The sequence below is a fragment of the Pelobates fuscus genome, chromosome 2 (assembly GCF_036172605.1).
Source record: "Pelobates fuscus isolate aPelFus1 chromosome 2, aPelFus1.pri, whole genome shotgun sequence".
NCBI lineage: Eukaryota > Metazoa > Chordata > Amphibia > Anura > Pelobatidae > Pelobates > Pelobates fuscus.
In genome coordinates this window covers 3,370,478-3,396,290 of record NC_086318.1, presented here as the reverse complement: position 1 = coordinate 3,396,290, position 25,813 = coordinate 3,370,478, and the positions used below count along the sequence as shown (strand labels likewise).

General features: G+C 47.0%; 1 protein-coding gene across 1 annotated transcript in view; it reads left to right on the top strand.

The window, feature by feature from the left end:
• Positions 1–4,022: 4,022 nt before the first annotated feature.
• LOC134585354 (perlwapin-like) overlaps positions 4,023–25,813 on the top strand; it is an 84,019-nt gene continuing 62,228 nt past the window's right edge. The window contains exons 1-2 of the mRNA XM_063440759.1: positions 4,023–4,188; positions 5,219–5,392. Coding sequence (XP_063296829.1) covers positions 4,113–4,188; positions 5,219–5,392 — 250 coding nt within the window. The 5' untranslated portion in view covers positions 4,023–4,112. The remainder of the gene's footprint in view (positions 4,189–5,218; positions 5,393–25,813) is intronic.

Below are 25,813 nucleotides of genomic sequence, written 5' to 3'. Positions count from 1 at the left end.
CTCCCTGTTTTTCTCTCTTTCTCCGTCTCTCTCTCTCTCCCTGTATTTCTCTCTCTCCGTCTGTGTGTGTCTCTCTCTCCCTGTTTCTCTCTCAGTCTCTCTCTCCATCTGTCTCTCTCTCCCTGTATTTCTCTGTCTGTGTGTGTGTGTCTCTCTCTCTGTTTCTATTTCTGTCTCACTCACTCTCTCTCCAACTCTCTCATCTTTATATCTCTCTCCCTGTTTCTCTCTCTCTGTCTCTGTCTGTCTCTCTCTCCCTGTTTCTCTCTCTGTCTCTTTCTCACTCTGTCTGTCTCTCTGTCTCTCCCTGTTTCTCTCTCTCTCTCACTCTGTCTGTCTCTCTCCCTGTTTCTTTCTGTCTCACTCGCTCTCTGTGTCTCTCCCTCTCCCTCTCTCCCCCTGTTTCTCTTTCTGTCTCACTCTCTCTCTCCAACTCTCTCATCTGTATATCTCTCTCCCTGTTTCTCTCGCTCCGTCTTACTCTCTCTCTCTGTCCATCTCTCTCTCTCCCTGTTTCTCTCTCTAACTCTGTCTGTCTCTCTCCCTGTTTATTTATGTCTCACTCGCTCTCTGTGTCTCTCCCTCTCTCTCCCTGTTTCTCTCTCTGTTTTTATCTCTTTCAATCTCTCTCTCTGCTTGTCTCTCTCTCTATCTCCGTCTGTGTGTCTCTCTCTCCCTGTTTCTATCTCTCTCCATGTCTGTCTCTATCTCTCCCTGTATTTCTCTCTCTCAGTCTGCCTCTCTCTCCCTGTCTCTCTCTCTCTTTCTGTATCTCTCTCTCTCCCTCTGTATTTCTCTCTCTCAATCTGTCTCTCAGTTTCTCTCTCTCCGTCTGTCTCTCTCTCCCTGTTTTTCTCTCTTTCTCCATATCTCTCTCTCCCTGTATTTCTCTCTCTCCATCTGTGTGTGTGTCTCTCTCTCCCTGTCTCTCTCTCCCTGTCTGTCTCTCTTTCTCCGTCTCTATCCCTCCCTGTATTTTATCTCTCTCTGTCTCTCTCTCTATTTCTGTATTTTTCTCTCTAAGCCTGTCTCTCTCTCTCTGTTTCTCTTTCTGTCTCACTCTCTCTCTCCAACTCTCTCATCTTTATATCTCTCCCTGTTTCTCTCTCTGTGTCTCTGTCTGTCTCTCTCTCTCCCTGTTTCTCTCTCTCTCTTTTTCTCACTCTGTCTGTCTCTCTCTCTGTCCATCTCTCTCTCCCTGTTTCTCTCTCTGTCTCTTCCTCGCTCTGTCTGTCTCTCTCCCTGTTTCTTTCTGTCTCACTCGCTCTCTGTGTCTCTCCCTCTCCCTCTCTCTCCCTGTTTCTCTTTCTGTCTCACTCTCTCTCTCCAACTCTCTCATCTGTATCTCTCTCTCTCTCTGTCTTACTCTCTCTCTCTGTCCGTCTCTCTCTCTCTGTCCGTCTCTCTCTCTCCCTGTTTCTCTCTCTCCCTGTTTCTCTGTCTGTCTCTCTCCCTGTTTCTTTCTGTCTCACTCGCTCTCTGTGTCTCTCCCTCTCTCTCCCTGTTTCTCTCTCCATGTTTTTCTCTCTCTCCATCTCTCTCTCTCCTTGTCTCTCTCTCTCTATCTCCGTCTGTCTGTCTCTCTCTCCCTGTTTCTATCTCTCTTCATGTCTGTCTCTCTCCCTGTATTTCTCTCTCTCAGTCTGTCCCTCTCTCTCCGTCTCTCTCTCTCTTTCTGTATTTCTCTCTGTAACGGACCGTTTCAGCATATGAGGGGTTAAAATCCGTTTAGGCGATAATCCCCTTTTCTCAGAAAGGCACAGCTACTGCAGAACATCAAAACTCACGAATTGGCTATAGGCGAATGCATCAAACTCCCGAACTGCATACCAGGGAATAAGATAGCCCTCCAAGCTGGAACCTCACGAATAGCTGCTAGCAGATGAATAGGAAAAGCAGACATCAGCTTACACTCCTAGCAGTCAATCTCCAACAGCATACAGTGAATCCCCCCAAGAACGAGACAAGGCTCCGTGTTGAAGGTCAAGCAGTGGTCTGAGGTGCTGGGGCACCCAGCCTGGTTTTTATTACATGAGTACACATACAGGCCACACCCAGGGGGAGGCATAAAATAACCAATAACATAGATGTTACATCCCACACATCCCCTCCCCTTAGTGTGACACATAATCCCATTATGCATACAGTTCAAAATATACTTTTACACAACTTTCATAACTTTAAAACCATACAGCACATTCACATAAAAATACATATCCACAATCAATCCATTCAGGGGAACAACATATTAAAAAATGGCATGGATCAGACCAGGGGTTCAAAAGTTAGTAAAGTATCTTTTAAAACCCCTAGCTTTCCAGCTCAGACCGTTTTTTACAGGGCCTTCTCTGTGTTGGAGAAGTAATTCAATTATCTCCAGCACAGAGACAGACTCCATTGAGCACATGGGAGCACAAAGACAGTAAAACACTTTAAAATACATAAAGTTACTTTTTATAGATAACACACAGACATTTCACATATCCCCAGATAGCTGGGATCTGAGCGCACAAAACTACCGAATAGCGCGCAGATCCTACTCACACAGTACAATTGCCATGGAGCTAAAGTCTTTCCCATAGTCTTTCATTATATGAATAGGCTCCATGGTATAGCTATCTGGGGTATCACATTCCCATAAAGTCTGGTCCATAGTCCAAAGGCAGCAGGCGGGCAACCAGGCTCCTCCAATACAATGTGGCGAGATTGGTTTCGTCACACTCTCTCCCTCTGTATTTCTCTCTCTCAATCTGTCTCTCTCTCCCTGTTTCTCTCTCTCAGTCTCTCTCTCTCTGTTTCTCTCTCTCCGTCTGTATCTCTCTCCCTGTTTTTCTCTCTTTCTCCGTCTCTCTCTCTCCCTGTATTTCTCTCTCTCCATCTGTGTGTGTGTCTCTCTCTCCCTGTTTCTCTCTCTCTCCCTGTTTTTCTCTCTTTCTCCGTCTCTCTCTCCCTCCCTGTATTTCTCTCTCTCAGTCTGTCTCTCTCTCTCTTTCTGTATTTCTCTCTCTCGCCCTCTGTATTTCTCTCTCTCAGCCTGTCTCTCTCTCTCCCTGTTTCTTTCTCAGTCTCTCTCTCTCTCTCTCTCTGTCTCTCTCTCTCCCTCTGTATTTCTCTCTCTCAGTCTCTATCTCTCTGTTTCTCTCTCTCAGTCTGTCTCTCTCTCCCTGTTTTTCTCTCTTTCTCTGTCTCTCTCTCTCCCTGTATTTCTCTTTCTCCGTCTGTGTGTGTGTCTCTCTCTCTCCCTGTTTCTCTCTCAGTCTCTCTCTCCCTGTTTTTCTCTCTTTCTCCGTCTCTCTCTCCCTCCCTGTATTTCTCTCTCTCAGTCTGTCTCTCTCTCTCTTTCTGTATTTCTCTCTCTCGCCCTCTGTATTTCTCTCTCTCAGCCTGTCTCTCTCTCTCCCTGTTTCTTTCTCAGTCTCTCTCTCTCTCTCTCTCTGTCTCTCTCTCTCCCTCTGTATTTCTCTCTCTCAGTCTCTATCTCTCTGTTTCTCTCTCTCAGTCTGTCTCTCTCTCCCTGTTTTTCTCTCTTTCTCTGTCTCTCTCTCTCCCTGTATTTCTCTCTCTCCGTCTGTGTGTGTCTGTGTCTCTCCCTGTTTCTCTCTCAGTCTCTCTCTCCATCTGTCTCTCTCTCCCTGTATTTCTCTGTCTGTGTGTGTGTCTCTCTCTCCCTGTTTCTCTCTCAGTCTCTCTTTCTCAGACTGTCTCTCTCTCTCAGTCTCTCTCTCTCTGTTTCTCTCTCTCTGTCTGTCTCTCTCTCTCTGTTTTTCTCTCTTTCTCCGTCTCTCTCTCTCCCTGTATTTCTCTTTCCCTGTTTTTCTCTCTCTCTCTCCCTGTATTTCTCTTTCCCTGTTTTTCTCTCTCTCTCTCCCTCTCTCTCTGTGTATTTCTCTCTCTCTCTCCCTCTCTCTCTCTCTCTCTCTCTCCCTCTCTCTCCCTCTCTCTCTCTCTCTCTCTCTCCCTCTCTCTCTCTGTGTTTTGCCTGGAGGAGAATGTGTAAAAAAACTTTCTCTAGTTCCTGTTGGTTAGTTTGTCCTGATAATCCTTCCATTTCTCATTGTTACAAGAATCAATGTGTTTGAGGCAGACATGCAGGCGAATGGTCGCAGAACAATATGATTTCAGCGTTGAGGTGCCTTGTTTTGTGGGTCACTCTGTATGCGTTGGGTTCTGCAGGAATCATGTTTGGTGGTGAGTACTGAGATTACTAGAATACACAGAGCTGAAAACAGTAAAATGGCGATGATTAAATATTGCACTATGACGTGTTCCTTCTTTATCACATCTGATAATTCCTTTAACTTTAGCTGCATTTCATCGTGGATTCCGAGTCTAATAAAAGAAACTTGCTATAAAGAGTTAAATATCACATGTTTATAATGACACAGGTAACGTAATCAGAACCAGTTAACGTGTATTGAGTTCATTTAAATGCAGTGCGGGAGCAAGGCGGGGCACCGCAGTCCTATATTATTATTATTATTATTATTATTATATTATTATTATTATTTTTATTTTATTATTATTATTATTATTATTATTATTATTATTATTATTTTATTATTATTATTATTATTATTATCATTATTATTATTATTATTATTTATATAGCGCCAGCAAATTCCGTAGCGCTATATGATGTATGGCGACCGAGATCTGGTATAAAATAATCTAAATATCATATTATTGCTACTATCCGCTCTATATTCTACAATGAGTCTGCTCAACCGATAATATATATATATATATATATATATCATTATGTCCTTTTACCTTTATATCAGGAGATCAGGTAAGTTCTAAAAGGTAAAACAAAGACGGTAGGTCACCATGTAGAAGAACGACAAAGGCACAGTGCTAGAGAGTGAAAACTCAAAACACACCTGAGTGAAATCCCCAAAATGTACTTGAATACAAACATAGGTGCAGCAATATAACCGAGGTTCAGCTTCTCGCTTCATATTACTCGACTGTGTGCAGGCTTACAGCTCCAGTTTGAGGGAATATATCCCATGCACCAAAATGCCTAAATGTAGTATGTATTCTTTAACCCCTTAAGGACCAAACTTCTGGAATGGAATCATGACATGTCACACATGTCATGTGTCCTTAAGGGGTTAAGTAATTTAGAAACCAAACAAGTCTTCCTTGTAGACTGAATTCGTTTTTTAAGTTGATCTATTGTAACTGATCCATGGAATCTCCATCCCTGATATTCTAGAACCTGAATATATGATAGTGGACACCAGTCTGTGTCCACGTGATGTGAATTACCCCAGGTGTGGTATTGATCCAGTGGTTGAGAAGTCAGAATGTTGGACGGACAGAGACTGTAAAAGGAAGTGGAAATGTTGTTTCTACGGATGCAGGAAACGCTGCCTCCCGGCACTGAAAGGTATGATATAAAACGCTAGTACGTAATAAATCACACAAACAAAATATACCGCCTGTCTCAAACTTGCATTAATAAAAAAAAACATCCAACGAAAGCTGTTTCCAGCATGTGCCATTTTGGGGTCTTGTATCGATAAACTTATCAATAGTTCAGACGAGAAGCAATAAGGCAGCTCCAAGCTTATAGTCCTCTCTTACACTCAGTTGGTGGCTTCCAGGAAGCTCAGACGAGAAGCAATAAGGCAGCTCCAAGCTTATAGTCCTCTCTTACACTCAGTTGGTGGCTTCCAGGAAGCTCAGACGAGAAGCAATAAGGCAGCTCCAAGCTTCTAGTCCTCTCTCGCACTCACTTGGTGGCTTCCAGGAAGCTCAGACGAGAAGCAAGAAGGCAGCTCCAAGCTTCTAGTCCTCTCTCGCACTCACTTGGTGGCTTCCAGGAAGCTCAGACGAGAAGCAATAAGGCAGCTCCAAGCTTCTAGTCCTCTCTCGCACTCACTTGGTGGCTTCCAGGAAGCTCAGACGAGAAGCAAGAAGGCAGCTCCAAGCTTTTAGTCCTCTCTTACACTCAGTTGGTGGCTTCCAGGAAGCTCAGACGAGAAGCAAGAAGGCAGCTCCAAGCTTCTAGTCCTCTCTCGCACTAACTTGGTGGCTTCCAGAAAGCTGTTCATTTCATTGCTCTGATATCACGAGAAATGGTTTCTTCACATGAGTTTTGAAATTACCCATGTAATGACCTAATGCCGTCGCACATCGTTACTGTCCCTCTCCTACTGGCCCAATGGCCAACTGGTTCTTGTTCCTTTCAGCCATGTAAATAGCCATGCCAGACAGTCCACATTTAGACAGATCCTTAGGCCACCAAAGGACATGGGAGGACACTGCAAACAGAACAAACTGAGACGGAAACACTTTTCCATGGATGGTATTTTAATTGAAAGATTTGGATCCTGGGAGCTTTTAATGTGTAACTGGGTCACACTTACATTACATTCACATTTAACAATTTTTTTTTTGCTACTATACATTTTTCCTGTTTAAGTAATTTGAGGTGTTTTGACCTGAAGTTTTTATAAGTTCATTGAATCAGAAGCCACCCTCCTTCCCCGCCTTCTAAATACACACACACACATTCACTGACAGACACGCATAAACTAGCTAACCGACATACACACTGTTTCATTAAAAGACACGCATACACTCTCACTAACAGACACACACACAAACTAACAGACACACACATAGTAACACACTCCCTAACAGACACACTCCCTGACATACACTCACTAACAGACACACACATACACACACACACACTAACAGACACACACTAACAGACACACACATACTCACTAACAGACACACACACTAACAGACACACTAACAGACACACACACTAACAGACACATACATACGCACTAACAGACACACACACTAACAGACACACACACACACACTCACTAACACACACACACTCACTAACAGACACACACTAACAGACACACACACTAACAGGCATACACACTAACAGACACACACACACACACACACACACTCACTAACAGACACACACACTAACAGACACACACACACTCACTAACAGACACACACACACACTAACAGACACACACACTAACAGACATACACACACTCACTAATGTGTCTGTTAGTGAGTGTGTGTGTGTCTGTTAGTGAGTGTGTGTGTGTCTGTTAGTGTGTGTGTGTGTCTGTTAGTGTGTGTGTGTGTGTTAGTGTGTGTGTCTGTTAGTGAGTGTGTGTGTTAGTGAGTGTGCCTGTTAGTGTGTGTGTGTGTGTTAGTGTTTGTGTCTGTTAGTGAGTGTGTGTCTGTTAGTGTGTGTGTGTGTGCACACACTAACAGTCACACACACTAACAGACACACACACTCACTAAGAGACACACACAAACACTCACTCACACATTAACACACTCACTTTTTCCTTTAAAAATTCAAGCCCTCCAAGCCTCCTTACCTTTGGGAATGCTGGGGCCCCCAAGCCTCCTTACCTTTGGGAATGCTGGGGGGGGTTCCCTTTCCCTAAGGCTGCCGGGCGGGCGGGCGGCGCTGGCGAGGGAGCACTTTCCCCTGTATGCCTAAAAACTCAACGAAAAAGCAACGCAACATGGCATCAAACCCTCATTGCTGTACCCGAGCTAGACTTAAGTGACAGCAGATTGGGCAGATTGATCGACCTGCAGCCTGGTATCCTTTGGAGAAGCGGCCGATCTCCCATCGGGAACCACCTGGCAAGCGGTAGACATCGCCACCCGGAGCACCGTCCCCGTCCCCCCCCTCTGGACCGGGGGGGGATATCCCGGTCTGAGAAGAATTCCCACTGGGACAGACCTGCCTGTACCGAGGCCTCCCAAGATTGAAAACTCAACGACCTACCTAAGATGGCGGATGCCATGAGCCCAGCACAGCTCAACAATGTGGCCTCGCAGGCAACCATGCTAGACAAAATCGTTGCGGACTTTTGGGCAAAATTAAACCGCCGACTACACACATCACCCTTGAAGAAACAAGGCGATAGCACACCACACATGCAGACCTTAAACATACTGAACCCTCCAGCGGCTAAGGCTCCAAACCGACAGACCCTCAAAGATCACCCTCCTACCACGAAAAACAAGAAGGGTACAAAGAGCCTACCGGCACTCACACGGAGAGGTAGAAAAGCAGGTAAGCCACGGTCGCGGTCACCCACCGCCCGGACACCCAACAACCCTCTTGACACCCGACCGAGACAGGCAATCAGCCGAGGCTGGAGAGGGAAGCACACCAAAACCACAAGCTCTCCCATATCTTTCCCACCTGGCGAAAAGAAAATGAATGCACCGGCGCTTCGGATACCCCCTGCCACAACAACCCCCTGCCACAAACCGCAACAACTATCCAGCGCAATACAGGCACCAATGCGGAGGGGAGTATAGTAGATGGCTCCTGTAAATTAACATTTACTCTATATCTATACCCATACACCACACAAAGCTAAGCGTATTTAAAATGTACAAACCTTATCATATGCATTGCAATACCTACTATGTTACTAGCCTAACCTAACCGGCATATAATATAAAACATACACCCTCTATTCTTACCTGAACTTAGCACCATAACTCCCACACCTATTTTAGGGATCATGTTTTAAACCCCCCGCCACGAGCAATTAGAAAGCCCCACAAGCTTGCTCAACCGTACTAAGCCTAGCACGTAATATATCGCCATCCTATTTTGCCAGACCCGATGGGATTTTACCACACAAGTAATGTGATATATAACAGCCTAAGTCTTGTTAAAGTTTGCCGGCTCCACCTGCCCTGAGTCCATACCCAGCGGTACATTTAAGCATCTAAGCTGTACAGCATGTTACCCAAAGTCACTAACAGTTTTAAGTATGTCTTCTTTGACCATTTCTCGTTTTTATCTTATGTTATCAAGCAACTGTATAGTTTTCATTGGCAAAGTTTAAGCTTTCTTTGTTCATCAGTATGTCTACCAAAAATGGCGATTTACTCAACATATGATTACGGACCACACGTATTCATCCTGTTTAAAAAAAAAAATGTGCATATAAATCTTGTCATGTGGCACAGCAGGCTTGTATGAAAACCCCATTGCACGAAAAAATAAAGAATAAAAAAAAAAACATAAAAAAACATTATTTACAGGGATAGTTATTACAAAGTGATATTACAAAGTGCAAATACCATCTGCACTATGTATTTCTTCTTTTTGTTTGTATTTTTATGTCGTACCGGTGTATGTTCCTGTCTACCCATATATTACAAGGGTAAGGATGATTTGTATCAACTTGTATGGGTTTTTATTTAGCGCTCCACTAATATGTATAGAAAGGCAGAACCTGTGGGCGGAGCCTGTCATTGTGGGAGTGGCTACCCAGCCTATAAATGCCACCCCTTCTTCTGTCTGGTTCAGTACAGAACCATCAACTTCTGGTTCAAAGGTCATCAACACAAACTGCCTAAACTCCAAACAGGCTGGTCTTGGCCTAGTGCGGCCCACGTAAGTATTCATTTTACCTCACTACATAGTATCACAGCGATGCCTCGTTCTGCTTATTGTGTTAAGGCCGTATCGACTTTTATAATAAGCAATTCAGTTAGTCACCCTACATATTAATGTGTTTTTTGTCTGCCCTCTTTGTATTCAGGCACTCATTGGGCCCACACTGTTTAGGTTTCCCAACTGACTGTTTAAATTATTGTCGGGCCCAAAACTCGGGCCTGTTCATGAAGTTAGCATTTATGGTAATAATTTGTCTTATTTCATTGTCTGTCACTACTTACATTGTTTTAGCCCTTTCTGGGCTCTGGACAGGCCTAGTCAATCGTACTTTCAAATGATGTTGGTCATAATTATGCCTGTTCTATGACGGCTATATGCACGGCACTCATCAAAATATGTTATTTTCACACTTCAAATCAAGACATGCCATGAACCAGGACACTCCACTTCCCAAATACTGTTAAGTAGATATACCCTGTAGCAGAGTGCTCGTCCTGACAAGAACTTTTCCTCTGCTGGATCCGTAAAGACAGGAACAAGACGCTGAAATGTGAATAGCTCTATCCCTCCCCAGTAAATGGACGACACACAGTTCTGGGAGTACAACTGATTTATTTCTCTTAAACACAGCCTTTGATGCACAGACCCCAGCATGAGGTTTCCATACAAAATATACACAAGCCATTCCCAGGTGACTCATTGTCTGACAGATAATTGAGTCAAAACTGACTAACTCAATTATCTCTCAGGTACAGGAAACTGAATAATTATATACAAAATACTCCAAAAACATCATAAAAAGTCATAATTCACAGGAACCCTATCCCCAAATAGCTCTGATCTGAGTGCCCAACATATCCAAATAGTGCTCAGATCAGTTCGGTAGACCGAATCGCCATTTGGGTAATGCTCTGACCAAGCGGCCATGAGATGATAGCCCAAAGCAGTTCTAGAGGAATGAGGGTGACGGCCAGTCACTTTCGGGGGTTCCTGTGCGAACACCGACTAACGCTTCCCCTGGCTTTTAGGGAGCGAATGCTCCCCCCACTCGGTAGTTCATATCTCCTGAACGTCGTTCGTCTAGTTGGCCGTGAAGTAGAACGGGCAGCTGTACGAACAGCGGTCCCGGGTTTGTGGACTCACGTGGACGAAAATAGTGCCAGGCATTCAACGACCATGTACCGCTGCCTGTGTCCGGTAGGCAAAATGGCCGCCATGCACTGGACCATGTGCATTCGGTTATATGAATGGCGGACACCCAGGGAAAGCACTCGAGTTAATGTGTTAAGGTGTTAATTTGTGGTGGTCAGTGTTCAAGGAGGTATAAAAGGGGGGACCACACACCATCTATTATGGAACCGATTAAGGGGGATATGAACAACCGAACAAAAGGGAATAAGTCTGATACATACCCCTGATGACAACATGCATGCATTTAATTGTGTATTCTTGTTTGGATTATATCTAAAATCATCTTGCAAAACCTGCATTTCTCTTGTATGAAGCCTTTGCAAGCCCTCCCCTTCTAACTCCACCCAGACTTTATGTGGCTGTCCAATCACAGACTTCCCAATGCAGCTCAATGAGAAGTGTTTGCAAGGCAGGTGCTCTGGGCAATTTCTGCCTCTTGAGTTTGGCTCCATTGCTCTAACCAAACCAGGACGTAACGGGTGCATGTTTTCTGCTTGAACGTCAAGGGGATGTAACAAGGTTAATTTATAAAAGTGCCAATTTCTATTTAAGTCTGCACTTTTGAAAAAAGGATAAAAAACAAACAAAAAAACTTTTCAGCAAGCTAATGTGCTTTGGGGTCTGGAGCATTCCTTTAATAACAACCAGTCTACTCAAATATTTTCAACATTCATTAAATCACATTTAATTGTATCACTCACCCATAATTTCTTATTAAGCCCTCATTTGGCCACACTGCAGCTTGGCATATCACTTTGGGCCCTCATTTAGCCTTTCATACACATACACAGCCCTCAGTGGGCAACCTACTACGACCACCATTGTAGGACATATACATGTGTAGTGATCAGTGGTACCATGTTACTCAAATGTCTCATCATTATTGTTACAAAACCGCTACAGACAAGCGTTATGTTGTTTCCTTGCTATGTTTTTGCTTCGGTACTCTAATGTTGTACCAAACTCACGAACGGATTACTTGCACCTATTCGTTAAACGAACAACGGACCACCCGGTCCCTGGCGTGTGCAGCCACTTAACCCCGGTCACCTTTATAACAACCGAATGACCAACCACCCTGCAAGGGGAGTGTGTCTCCAATTGATCGCCCAGAGAGTTGCGGTCTGCGGTTAACCGCAACCTAATTGACGGCCTCCGGGCATTCCCGTTCGTGCCTTATCTCCCGATATTCAAACTACCGAAAGGGTCATGAACGGGGACCACCTACAGCCTGGCGTGTGGCCTCAATTAGAACGTTGGGTTTTGCGGTTAACCGCAGGTTAAGTACCCCCTTCACGGCGTTCTACGTTCGTCTCCCGAACAACTGAAACATCCAGTAATAGAGCGGGAATTCGCACACAACTCTGGCCGTAACTCATTCCACGAGTTTGATGCCGAGGTCCCGCTGCCTATTGACTCACTTCAAAACATGGCCGCCATCGCAAGCTCGGGACCAAAGATACGAACGGACTTTGTAACGAGGAAACCAAGCGTATGGTTCGTGGATTTTGGGCGCTCTTCGGTTAACTATTGCACCCAGACCGGGGCTACAGAATAAATGGTGGAAGACCCGAATTGTATAAGTTATATATATATATATATATTTTTTTTTTTTATAATCAGTTTTTATTGAAGCGTGTAGATAATAAAGTTTGGGCTTGCAGGCCCGCATTAATAACAGAATGCAAGATTACAATGTAAAAGCATCGTATATCAAAACAGAAGGTACATTCGGTGACAGAATCAGTTACAGTTGCAATAACAGGTTACACGAGATCACATGTTTCAGTTACCACCGTGTTCCCCATCAGGAGATACATCGCTACGTCTCGTTAAGACCGTGGTTAACCAAACAAGTCCACCAAGAGCTAGAGCGGTGTATTAACATGCAGCAGTTCCTTAAGAATGATCAATAAACAGACAATGTACATTCACCTGTGTGTAGAGAGCAGACACACTTAGTGGGTATTAGGTGAAACAAAAACACACAAATTACCCTTAGTTAACTGTATTGTAGATAAAGGATTCCTCTTATATCCTCAAGACAATAACAACAAAACACCAAAAAGATGGCAATCTACAATACAGAAATAATAGAGACGGACATAGCGCAATACTGTTGCAAAATAATTATAATCGTAGTTATAAATAATTGCACTCACAAAACCAATTTGATTTAAGGCATATCAAAATGTGATGATGTGGATAATTCAAGACTTGTGGAGCATCAGAATCATGTATAGGTGGAAAAAGACAAATAAAAGTGCAGAGTATCCAAGTAAAAAATGACACACTTTATTCACAGGTACACTTACAAAATTGCAGTGTCAAATAGGCACATCAAGGTTCAGGTGGAGTCACACATCCCAATGGAGAAATCCAGTGGAGCATGACAGGTGTATAGTCGCCATTTGGGCAGTCGGAATCCAGGACAAACCACCCCCATATCCTAACCCAATAACACACAGACACTAAGTAATATGGGGAAATTTGTCCACAGCTTTATTAACCAATAATTAATAATAATAATAATAATAATAATAATAATAATAACAATAATAAATTAACATATAAACATGGGTCATTGCCCCCCATACTCCGCCCCCTCGCATCCTGTTCCTTCGGCTACCATACAAAAGGCAATGACCCCCATATAATAACACATATACATATTTATAACATATTTATAACATACACCAACATTCCAAAGTGCCAACCATCCATTAACCACGGCAGGGGTATACCCGGATACCCCTGCCCCACCAGGTTCTGAGCCACCTCCAGGACTCGAAACCTCTCAACCACCGATGACCACAATCTGTTTATTCCACCTCACGTTCATCCAGGGGAGCCTATTTCCTCTCCTTCAGCTCCCCGTCCCGCCACAAGCTCAGACCTTGACCCCTTAAGCTGTCTGAGCTCCGCCACCCCGAAGAAACAGAGCCATCCGTATACCATCCTGCCAACCCAAGTTGAGCAGGTCCAAACCCACCTCCGAGAGGTGAACACCATCCGAGCGGTAGTATCCTGGCAACCCTTCCTCCAGCTCAAGGTGCCTTACCACCACACCCCCTACCTTCCGCACAAAGCTTGCCATCAAGCTATTCACTTTCTTTCTGCACCTATCCATAGCCACCGGATCCCGAGCGTGCCGCCACCGGCGCCTCGGGACAATCTCCGACCAAACCAACATGACCCCCGGAAGCAGGCCCCTCAACTTATTGATGTCCTGCTTCATCCACTTCACCAGCCGGCGTTGCGGCGTAAGGCCCAGGTCATTACCCCCAATATGTAGGACCAGTAAGTCTGGCGTGCATCCCGCCGCCAGCATCCCAAACAGTTTACCACAAACATCCCCCCAGCAAAAACCCCGATACCCAAACCAGCGAACTGCCAACTGGCCTCTCGGAAAACCCAGCTGCTGGCCTTGCGCTCGAGCTGCGGCCCTCCTCTCGGCCCAGAAGACAAACGAATGGCCCACGATCCATGCCTCACGCCCTGGGGGGGGAAAAAACAAATGAGAGGGAAGTCCGACAGAGACCCCCACCCCAGCCCAAACAACACAGTGAACCATTTCAGTACAGCCAGTTACAAGTCTATTATTCCCATTTTTATTTATTTATTTATTTATTATTTTTTTTTGCATAAAACGGTCCCCAATTCCATTACTCCAACAGACCCAACCGGACATCTTACCGATTCCCACCTCCCGATCCGCTTCACCACCTCGTCCCCCAATCCCAACCGAGCCGCCTCCGTGGCCGCCCCAATACGGAACGAGTGCGTTCCAAATCGTTCAGCACGAAGCCCTAACTTGCCCAAGCCCAACCGAAAAACTTTCGTGAACTGGAACCGAGAGAGGGACGATCCGTCGGCATGCACCAACAAGGAACCCCCCATCGCTGGCCTCCGCGCCAGGTACTCTGCCGTAGCAGCCAACGGGCACAAAGCCGAGCCCGGCAAGCCCCCCAGTGCCACGTCCCGGCCCACGCCGCGGACGTCCGTTTTGGATCTGCCAAGGTGCACCACCACCTTCCCATCCAAGACACGAACCCCCGAAAATTGCAGGCCCCCCTGCACCATCTTATTAGCGCTCACCAATTCCCCAATTTGGAATGCCCCAAAAAACGCCAAAATAAACGCCACCTTGAACAGCGAAGCCTCGAACCCATCGAAACAGATTTCAGGCAATAAACCCACCAAATCCCCCAGTAGCCGAACCGACACCGGGCGCCTGGTATCCGGCGACCTGCGTCCCTTGCGATAACCCTTCAGGGCCTGCCTGATAACGAAGGTCTTGGTAAAGTCCTCCTTCCCATGCCAACTAAACCAAAATGCCATCGCCGCCATGAACCTGTCTACCATGGTAGGCGACGCCCCTTTTGCCAGCAACTGACAGGTGTACCACAGGAAAGCATCCCGCAGTGCATCCCCGTTGTCCATGGCCAACCCGTCCAGCGACCGCTCCCACAAGCCCCAAACCTTACTGTACGAGGCCCAAGTGGCCGGTGCCAGAGAAGCCTTCACAAGTCCTCCAAGCAGGATGCTCCCAGCTGCCAAATCTCGTCCGGGCAAGCCTGCCCTTCCTTCGATGCCCCCGGCGCCACCAGCCAGAATCGGGACCACTGAAAACGAGACAGAGCATCAGCCACCTCATTCAAATAGCCGGGAACATGGCGCGCGCGAAAAACAACATTCCGAGACATACACAGCAATACCAGTCGCCTCAGCAGCTTAACCACTGGCCTCGAGGCCGCAGACTAACGATTCACCGCGTGAACCACTGCCATGTTATCCGAGAAAAAGACCACTTTCCGATCGCGCAGCCTGTCGCCCCACAGTGCCATCGCAACGACCAACGGGAACAACTCAAGGAAAGCCAAGTTGCGCATAAGAGGGCTCGAACCCCAAGAGTCCGGCCACCTCTCCGCACACCAGCAGCCACCAAAATATGCCCCAAAGCCCACACTGCCCGATGCATCCGTGAAAAGCTCAAGCTCGGCCGACGTGTCGGAACAACACCGTCCCATTAAAGTCCCGCAAGAAGGCATCCCAGATGCCCAAGTCCGCTCTCATGGCCGCCGTCACCCGGATGAAATGGTGCGGGGACCGAACCCCCGCGGTAGCGGGCGACAAACTGCGACTGAAGACCCTTCCCATTGGAATGACCCGACACGCAAAATTGAGCATCCCAATCAAAGACTGGAGCTGCCGCAGAGTAACCTTGCGCGCCCCGGCCACAGCAGCCACCGCCCCTCGAAGCCTGTCCAGCTTATCCCGGGGCAGCCGACATTCGCCCAACCCGGAGTCAATCTCCAGACCCAGGAAACTCAGACACGTGGTCGGGCCTTCAGTTTTATCCGCCGCCAGCGGAACCCCGAAGTGGCCCGCCACCCACTCAACCGTCCGCAGCAGGCGCAGGCAATCCAAGGAATCAGCCGGCCCCACACACAGAAAATCATCCAGATAATGCACAATAAAACGATTCCCCGCTTCCACCCGTACCACCCATTCGAGAAAAGTGCTAAATTTCTCAAAATAGGAGCACGAAATGGAACAACCCATGGGCAGGCACAAATCCACGAAGTAGGCCCCTTCGAAGAAACACCCCAGTAGGTGATGACAGTCCCGGTGGACCGGCAGCAGCCGAAACGCGGCCTCAATGTCCACTTTCGCCATCAGAGCCCCACGCCCGGCCCGCCGGACCAGATCGACCGCCCGGTCGAAAGATGCATATGACACCGAGCACAAGTCCTTATGAATACCGTCATTCACCGACTCCCCTTTCGGGTACAAGAGATGGTGAATGAGTCTAAATTTACCCGGCTCCTTCTTGGGAACCACCCCAAGTGGGGAAATCCGCAGGCCTTCCAGCGGAGGCACTGCGAACGGGCCCGCCATGCGGCCCAGCCCGACTTCTTTGCCCAGCTTCTCCCTAACCACGTCCGGGAAGTCAGCCACAGACTTCAGGTTGCGCAGCCTCCCCGATCCCCCTTCCCGCTCCTGAAACGGAATAAAAAACCCCGTCACAAAACCCGCCAGGAGCACAGCGGCATCCGCCCTGTTATCGTAGCAGCTTAGCCACGGCTCCATCGCGCTTAGCCTCACTGGGGTGAAGCCCAGGGGAAGCGGATGCACCCCCTCCTCCGGCCGCGACAGCCGCACCGGCGCCACCGGACTTACCCTTCTTGAAGCAGCGGTTGAGCCCATGAGCGCCTCCGCAGCCGGAGCACTCGTGCTTGAAACGACAGGTGGCCCCCCATTTACATTGGCCCTCATTATAGAGCCAACATAAGCCCTTTGGTAAGGTGGCCGACGAGGCGGACTGCCCCCTAGCGCCGGCCGAGTTCTGAAAGGGCTGCGCCTTTTGCGCCATCATCAGCTTCATCCAGAGCGGCAGGTCCATTTGGTCCCACCGCATACCCGGGTTAGCCGCCAGCCGCTGCCTAAACTGCTCGTCATACCGCCACCACGCCAACCCCCCGTAAGGCCGGTACGCTTCCCAAATGCCATCCAAATAGCAAAACAGAGAGGAGCATAACCCTGGCGATTTCTCGCCGAGCACGCTAGCCAGCACGCAAAAGGCCCTCAACCAATTACCAAAGGACTTCGGAATCTTGCGATACCGCTTCCTCTTCTCCTCCTCCTCCTTCTTCTCGTCCTTCTTATCCTCCTCTTTGAGGTCCATAAAGTCCTCCAATGGGAGGAGGGAGAAGATCTCACAGAACTCACCCTTCCATATCTTATCCTTTACGTCCTGTTTCAAATGAACCCCCAGCGGGCCCGCAAAAGATACATACGCGTGCTGTCTAGCCGCGTCGGGGATACCCCCAGTCAACTCAGCCCGCTCACTCCCAGTCTCCCCTACTTCCTGCGGCACCACCATGTCCCCACCCGAACTAGGCCCCGTGGAATTCCCGACCCGAGAGCCCGTAGCCACAGCACCCGGAGCCCACACCTGACCAATGCCGCTAGTGTCACCCCCCGCCCCCAATGAGTGGAGTAGTGCCTGAAGTGTGGTAACTAAAGCGCCAGAGTGTAGTGACCCACTGGACTCACCGGCCAAGCCCCCCGACACCGGAACGGTGGGGGCTGCAGTGCAGATCGCCCGACGTCCAGGAAGAGGAACTTCCGCTGCTGTCTCGCCAACCGGGGAGCCCACCCGGTGACCAGCCTGCGAGGAGGCAGAACGGCTCCGAGATCTAGGACAAGGAGAAGAAGTCCTGGGTAGGGTGTAACGGACATCAATACCCCTCCCGTCACGACCCCGGGAGCGCCTGCTCTGCACCGAAGCCTCCCGCTGACCTCTACCACCACATGGCACCCGGGAACCCCTGGGGCTACGACTCCTCCCGTCTCTACCAGCAGGCCGCCCCTGCCGACCATACCTAGGGGCTGCCGCACCTTCCCCTGCCGAGCTGTCCGAGGGGGAGCAGTGCCGACCCGACCTCCCCCGCGCGTCCCGGGACCCCAGAGATCTAACGGGCGAGGGACTGCCGCTACTACTCCCAGAACCCGGGCCCCCCCGCCTCCCAACCACTACGGAGGATCCCAGTCCCCGGCCTCCCCTATTCCTCTGCCTAACTGCCTCCGGAACCCCCTTTCCCGCACCCACCGCCACTGCCCCCTTACCTTTTCCCCCATGCTTACCAGACCCCGTCGGCCCAGACCTACCCACCACCCCTTCGGGGGACCCGCTCTCTGACCTGGCCGCATCCCGAGAACCCCCACCGCCCTTGAAACTCACTCCTTTCGAACCACATTTACGCTTAGGGGCCCCAGGACCCTCCCCCCTTACGACTATGGCCTGGGCGCCCCCCACCGGCCTACTCCCGCCCCCCTCCGTGGCAGAGCTCCCCCTAGCAACCTTCCCGCCAAGAGGGCCCCGGCCGGAGCCCTCTGCACTTGCCTGTTGCCTCCTAGGCCGGCCATGCGGTCTCCCGGATCCAGCCTCATCATCATCGTCACTCTCCGATGGGGGGGAAGCCCTCTTAGACCTCCCCTCCGTGGGTCCCGCACTACCAGGGGGCCGCCCGGCCACCTCTGACCCGAAAGCAGCAGCGCCCCCGTCCACGACATCCTTCTGCCGCCGAGTGCTCATCCGAGGCTCCGGCCGCACGCGGGGAGGCAAGGCCTCGACCACGCGGCTCCCGGGCCTGCTGCCGGTCGCAACCGAAACTCCACTGCTTCCGGGGACAACTTCACCGGGCCCTGCGCCCGGGCTTAGCCTCCTCGGGGGCCTCCGGGCCCGGACCGGTCTCCCGCCATCACCGTCCCGATCCGCCGCCTCCGCCAGGGCAGGGCCTAGCTGTGCCGGTAGCCAGTCCACACCCTGATGCCGTGCAGCCGACCTGATCCCCTCCAGCAAACGCTCCACGTCGTCCATTGGCCCTGCAGAGGAGACAAAAGAAATCCGACCAAGCAAAGTCCGCGCACACCGAGGTGAACACAAACTCAACCAGGTAGAAAGTTAGAATGACTCACCTAAAATGGCTGCTCATTTAAATAGCCAATCCTACTTACCCATAATTCCAACCCTTGCTTACTTCCTCCTAAGCCCGCCTCCTAACCCCTGTCAAGGCCTTTTTCCGCTTAGCTGCGCTCTAGCTACATGGGGCTACAGAGGAACCAGATGCATAAAATTAAATAAATAAATAAAACCAATAATGAAAATAAAAATGCTAATACTCTAGCACTAAAAACAAAGCCCTACGCGTTTCGTTCAGAAATGAACTTCCTCAGGGGCATCGAGCATACAATCATCCATATGCAAGCATGAAAATCAAGTCCAGAAACCTCCCTTTTAAATCCGTCCGGTTTGGCGCGAAAACGCCGGCTCAGCCGCTCACTTCCGGGTTCGGGCTACTTCCGGTTACGTCATGCGTTGCGGAGTTGCTGTCCAAGCCTCAATTTGATTTTGTTTATCGGTGCAGAGGTGGCACAGAGGGAGAGTTCCGTTTTATTCAATCGTTCATAAACACAAGTCCATGGTATAAAGAAACAAATATAGTACATGAATTAACAGCATATCATATATATAGCCAGAAACAATAAAGATAACATTATGAAGCCTATGACTGATGTGAAAACACCTTAGGGGGAATAGAACAAAAAAAGACATAAGTAAAATAAAAATAAAAATAAAAATAAAATAAAAAATAAAGGTAAAGAATATAAAAAAAAATAAAAAAAAAAGTGCTGATAAGGGAGGAGGAGTGGTGATTATGTCAACTCAGTACTATGTTACAGAAGCCTATAGACTTCTTAATGATCACTCCACCTATAAAAAAATTGATCGCAATCCCAACTGCAATTTCAATCAAGACCTTAAGAGCTTGTTATGGGACGCTAGAACAGCAGGCATTATAGATGAGTCCACTTTTTCTTTTATTTTTTCAGATTTTCCCAAAGTGCCCACATTTTACTTTCTCCCTAAAATCCACAAATGCAAGGATAAACCTCCAGGGAGGCCGATTATAAGCGGCATTGATTCTCTTACATCTAAGCTCTCTGAATATATCGATTACCATCTACAAAAATATGCTCAGGGGGCCATGTCATACCTGAGAGATACTAAGCATCTTATTCAGGAGTTCGAATGCATTGAATGGGATGATGACTTCATCTGGGCTACTTTGGATGTAACTTCACTCTACACCGTAATAGATCATGATTTGGGTGTAGAAGCGGTTAGAAAGAATCTCGAGTGTGATACTGACTTAGATCCATCTTTTTGTGTTTTTTTGGAAAGGGCCATCCGTTTTATTCTCACTCATAACTTTTTTAGTTTTGATGGAGATTTTTTTCTTCAGATCAAGGGCACTGCAATGGGCACCAAGTGTGCACCAAGCTATGCCAACGTATTTATGGACTGCTGGGAAAGATCGTCCATCTGGTCCAATAATCCGTTTGGTGCAAACTTGGTGCTCTGGAGAAGGTACATCGATGATGTCCTGATGATATGGCGCGGCCCCATTGACCAGTTACATGGTTTCTTCGAATATGTCAATCAGAACTCTTTATCTTTGGTCTTTACCCCTAAGATAGGTACCAAGAGTATTGATTTTCTCGATCTGTCAATATTTATTGAGGATCGGAAAGTGAAGACTAAGACCTTCTTTAAAGACATCGACTCTAATTGCTTTATTGATACCAAAAGTGGACACCATCCAAACTGGCTTAGGGGAGTTCCCAAAGGCCAGCTTGTCAGATTACGCAGGAATTGTAGCGATCTAGATTCTTTCTTTGTGCAAGCAGAGGTTCTGAAGAAACGTTTTTTAGAGAAGGGATATTCCCCCAGCTTCATAGACTCAGAAATTGCTAGAGTTGGGAAGATTTGTCGTAATGATCTTCTTGTGAATAAGAAAAAGGATATGACTAGAAACCCCATTTTTGACTTTTCTTTTAATACTCGGTACAATGGAAGAGCTTTTGATGTGCAGAGGATTGTAAGAAAACATTGGGGATTGCTAGTTGAGGACGAATTTTTGGGCAAACAAATACCTAAGGATCCAAAAGTTACTTTCAGAAAGGGCACTAATTTAAAACAGATCCTTGCTCCTAGTGCCTTTCGATCTGAGAAGCTTCACACTAGGCATAAGGGAGGTTTCTACACATGTGGAAACTGTATAAGTTGTGGCCATCTATTTAGTACAGTTTCTGATTTTGTTAGTACACAAACGCAAATGAAATTTAAAATCAAAAATAAGATATCCTGCTCCTCTACGCATATAGTTTATCTCCTCACCTGTGGGTGCGGGATGCAGTATGTGGGGAGAACTGGGAGAAAATTAAAAATTCGATTTCAAGAACATAGAAATAACATCAAAAAGGGTCTATTGACTCATTCAGTGCCAGTCCACTGTAATAGCTGCCCCCTTTTCAGTTTTAATACATTAAAATGCATAGGCATAGAACAAGTAAGCTTGAATGAAAGAGGTGGGGATCTAATGATGACCTTAAGACAACGCAAGGGTTATTGGATCCATACATTGAAAATCATGAAACCAAGGGGTTTGAACGTGGATTTCGATTTGATTTGTTTTTTATAATTATTTATTGTTTTTGATTTATATTTATATTTGTATTTATTTTTATTTTTTATTTTATTTTATTTTATTTTTATTTTATTTTATTTATTTATTTTTTCTTTTTCTTTTTACTATTTTTATTTATTTTTATTTTTATTTATTGTTATTTATTTAATTTTATTTTTATTGTTATTTTTTATTTTTTTATTTTATTTTTTTTATTTTTATTTTTATTTTATATTCTTTACCTTTATTTTTAATTTTATTTTTATTTTTAATTTACTTATGTCTTTTTTTGTTCTATTCCCCCTAAGGTGTTTTCACATCAGTCATAGGCTTCATAATGTTATCTTTATTGTTTCTGGCTATATATATGATATGCTGTTAATTCATGCACTATATTTGTTTCTTTATACCATGGACTTGTGTTTATGAACGATTGAATAAAACTGAACTATCCCTCTGTGCCACCTCTGCACTGATAAACGAAATCAAATTGAGGCTTGGACAGCAACTCCGCAACGCATGACGTAACCGGAAGTAGCCCGAACCCGGAAGTGAGCGGCTGAGCCGGCGTTTTCGCGCCAAACCGGACGGATTTAAAAGGGAGGTTTCTGGACTTGATTTTCATGCTTGCATATGGATGATTGTATGCTCGATGCCCCTGAGGAAGTTCATTTCTGAACGAAACGCGTAGGGCTTTGTTTTTAGTGCTAGAGTATTAGCATTTTTATTTTCATTATTGGTTTTATTTATTTATTTAATTTTATGCATCTGGTTCCTCTGCTCCACTGGATTTCTCCATTGGGATGTGTGACTCCACCTGAATCTTGATGTGCCTATTTGACACTGCAATTTTGTAAGTGTACCTGTGAATAAAGTGTGTCATTTTTTACTTGGATACTCTGCACTATTATTTGTCTTTTTCCTCCTATACATGATTCTGATGCTCCACAATTCTTGAATTATCCACATCATCACATTTTGATATGCCTTCAATCAAATTGGTTTTGTGAGTGCAATTATTTATAACTACGATTATAATTATTTTGCAACAGTATTGCGCTATGTCCGTCTCTATTATTTCTGTATTGTAGATTTCCTTCTTTTTGGTGTTTTGTAGTTCCTTAAGAATGTCTACTAACGGTTAGTGTCATAATTTCTTGTCGAAATTTCTTGTCGAAAAGTGTGAAAGTGTGATGTGATGTGTTGTGTTAGAGTATAGCATGACCCATAAGAGGTCCGGTGATGAGTGGTGGCAGTAAAGTGGCATGGCATAGGACAGCCATTGTAGATGGAAAGAGAAGAGAATGGTACCGGTTCAATGAGATCTCATTATAGTGTGTTAAATAGTCCCTCCAGTGGTATGAACTACCAGATATGTTGCCCCCATTCGTACTGTGGCTGCCCGTATTTAGTGAGACAGATCCAATGCGGGAAATCGGCAAGAATGTCCCGTCGGAACCATCTCCCTCGCCTCTTCGTGGAGTTCCCAGAGGCCCTACTGGTCCTTCTAACGTCCGTGCTATGTCCCTGGTTGGTCTATGAGTTGCCAGGTCGTGTGTGTCGCGGATGGAGTGTGAAGGAAGCTGCTTAGCAGGTAGCATGTATTGGTGGAGGCGTGAGACGCGTGCTGTCTAGGGTTTCTCGTAATATGAATAATGTTTTGTCGTACGTGGGTAAGGGGTGTGGAGTCGCTGGGTTCCTATATATGTTTGTCGGTGAATTCAGCATCACCCCTACAATCAAGTGTTTTGCGTGTCCAACCAGTTCCTAGTCAGTCATTATTGTCCTGTGTTGTGTGGACAGAGTCCCTATGGAGACTAGGCCAGGTCGTCGGATGCCTAGCAACCGGCCGGTCGCGAACATCACAGTAGTGTCAGACCCGTCTTGGTTCGTCCCCTTACATCCGTGAGGACAGTGGGGATCTGAAGCCCGCCACCGTTGTCTGTAAGGGCACGTGTCCCGGTGCCTTATCGCATAGCCCTAGAAGGGGCGATGTTTGACTATATTCTGGCTGATTAATTGTGAGTGTGTATGTCCTCCGAGGGCGTCTTTGTTAGTTTGAGCCATCCGTGGTAATGTCCTATCCAGTCGGGGTGATGCGGTCAGTGCGTGAGCTGTGATGTCTGCTACCATTAGCGTCATAGGGCGGTCATAGGTCGTAACGTATGACATTGGTATGTCGCAAGGGCTGCACCATCCCCCGGCCCCAAGCCCCCCCCCCCCCCCCCTGCTGGCACCCCCCTACGGTCTCGCGCGGAAGGTGAACCATGGCGCCCATGTATCCGCGTATTTTGCTTCCCTGCCCGTCAATTCTGCCTGAAGCGCCTCTGCCGCCCTGATATCCTCAACTCTATGAATCCACTCTTCCCTTGTGGGGATATCCACTTTCTTCCAGTATACCGGAATGAATGATTTGGCTGCGTTCAATAGGTGGCGCAGAACAGATTTTTTTGTATGCGGACAATGGTTGTGAGGAAATGTGTAGTAAGGCAAATTCTTCCGACCATTCGGTATCGTCTCCGAGAATTAGGAGAATGTCAGATTTGATTCGATTCCAAAACAGGGCGAAAAGCCTGCATTCCCACCAGATGTGCAATAGAGACCCATTGTCTTCCTGGCATCTCCAGCACGTTGGTGGGGTATTGGGGAAGATCCTGTGAAGCAATACCGGTGTTCTATACCACATGGAGAGCAGTTTGTAATTTACCTCTTGATTGCCATATCAAGGCTTTGTCCCATTGTGTCGGAGTGAATGTTTTGTCCATAGCCCTTTCCCAGCGTCGCTGGAAGGTGTTTTTTTCCGATGTGGAATCGGTCAACAGGTATTGATAGAGGTTCGAGATAGTTTTCCCAAGTGATGCGCCCCGTGAGCAGAGGCCCTCAAACCACATTAGTTCTCTCCGTAGTTTATCCTTATGTGGGAGAGAGTTATAATAATGTTTTAGTTGCATATATCGGAAAACCGCCATTGGAGACCGTGGTCGATCCTCCAACAGCGTGTCCAGCGTCTTTAGAGTGCCTTCCCGGGTAACTTTGTGTAACGGATCACCTGGCACCCCGACTGGGTACCTCCGTTGAAAGATGCTCCTAGCGCTTCCAGAGGACTCCAAGCACTCCACCAGACACCATAAGCACCGCAGGCTGCAGCTATCTCCCTTCAGAACGAAGCAGGAACAAGCTCTTACAAGAGCTCAGTGATTATAGCAAGGGAATATGCCTAGCATAGCAATCCCTTGTAGCAGGTTCCCCCAATAAGACACAGGACTCAAGTTGAGGGTAAAACAGGAACTCCGGACTGGGACACCCAGTCTGGCTTTTATTACAAACAAGTACATACAGGACCCTCCCAGGGGGAGGATGAAATTAACCAATCACAGGGATGTACCTCCCACACATTTCCTCCCCTTAGATTAACAGTTAAACCAATTATTACATACAATAAAAATACAGTTTTTACACACACACTGTAACTTTAAAACCATACATCCAATTTCAATAAAAGTTGCATATTCAGACTCAGCATACATCAAACATAAACCCTTCCAAAAATCAGCCAAATCCCTCCAGTGGATCAAAAGTTAGCTGGAAGTCCTTTATGACCGACCGCAAGCACAATTTCCTGCCCAAAACAGTTCCATAGATTTGGGCTGTGCGGTCGGTCAATTTCATGCGAAAAAACGACTAAGTCCCATTTCGAACGGGACTTAGTCTCTGGAGCTGCAAGTTCCGTATGGGAGAAGGTAAGGGTCAGCGGTGTTCGGCAGAATGTGTAGCCGATTTTAGTTCCACAGAATCTTTAGCATACACCGCTGACCGCATTCGAGGAAACCAAGATGGCCGCCGCCACGTGCAATTAACCGGCAGTAACCTCACAGCCTGGGAGGTAAATTGCCTGCACACTTTAGCTTCTGGGTGGTCCGCCTGTGTGGTACTTGGTTCAGTAAGCCCTATTTACTGAACCAAGTGGGGGAAAGCCAGGAACAAGTTATTTTACCGGTCTGGGGACATAGTCTTAAAGGGGCATTGTTCAGCAAAGTCACAATATGTCCCCAGACGGTTCTTAAAGGGCCATACACACCCAATAAATGTTAATAAGTTTTCAGGGGCCATAGTCTTAAAGGGTATTGTTACCCAAAGTCTCAATATGTC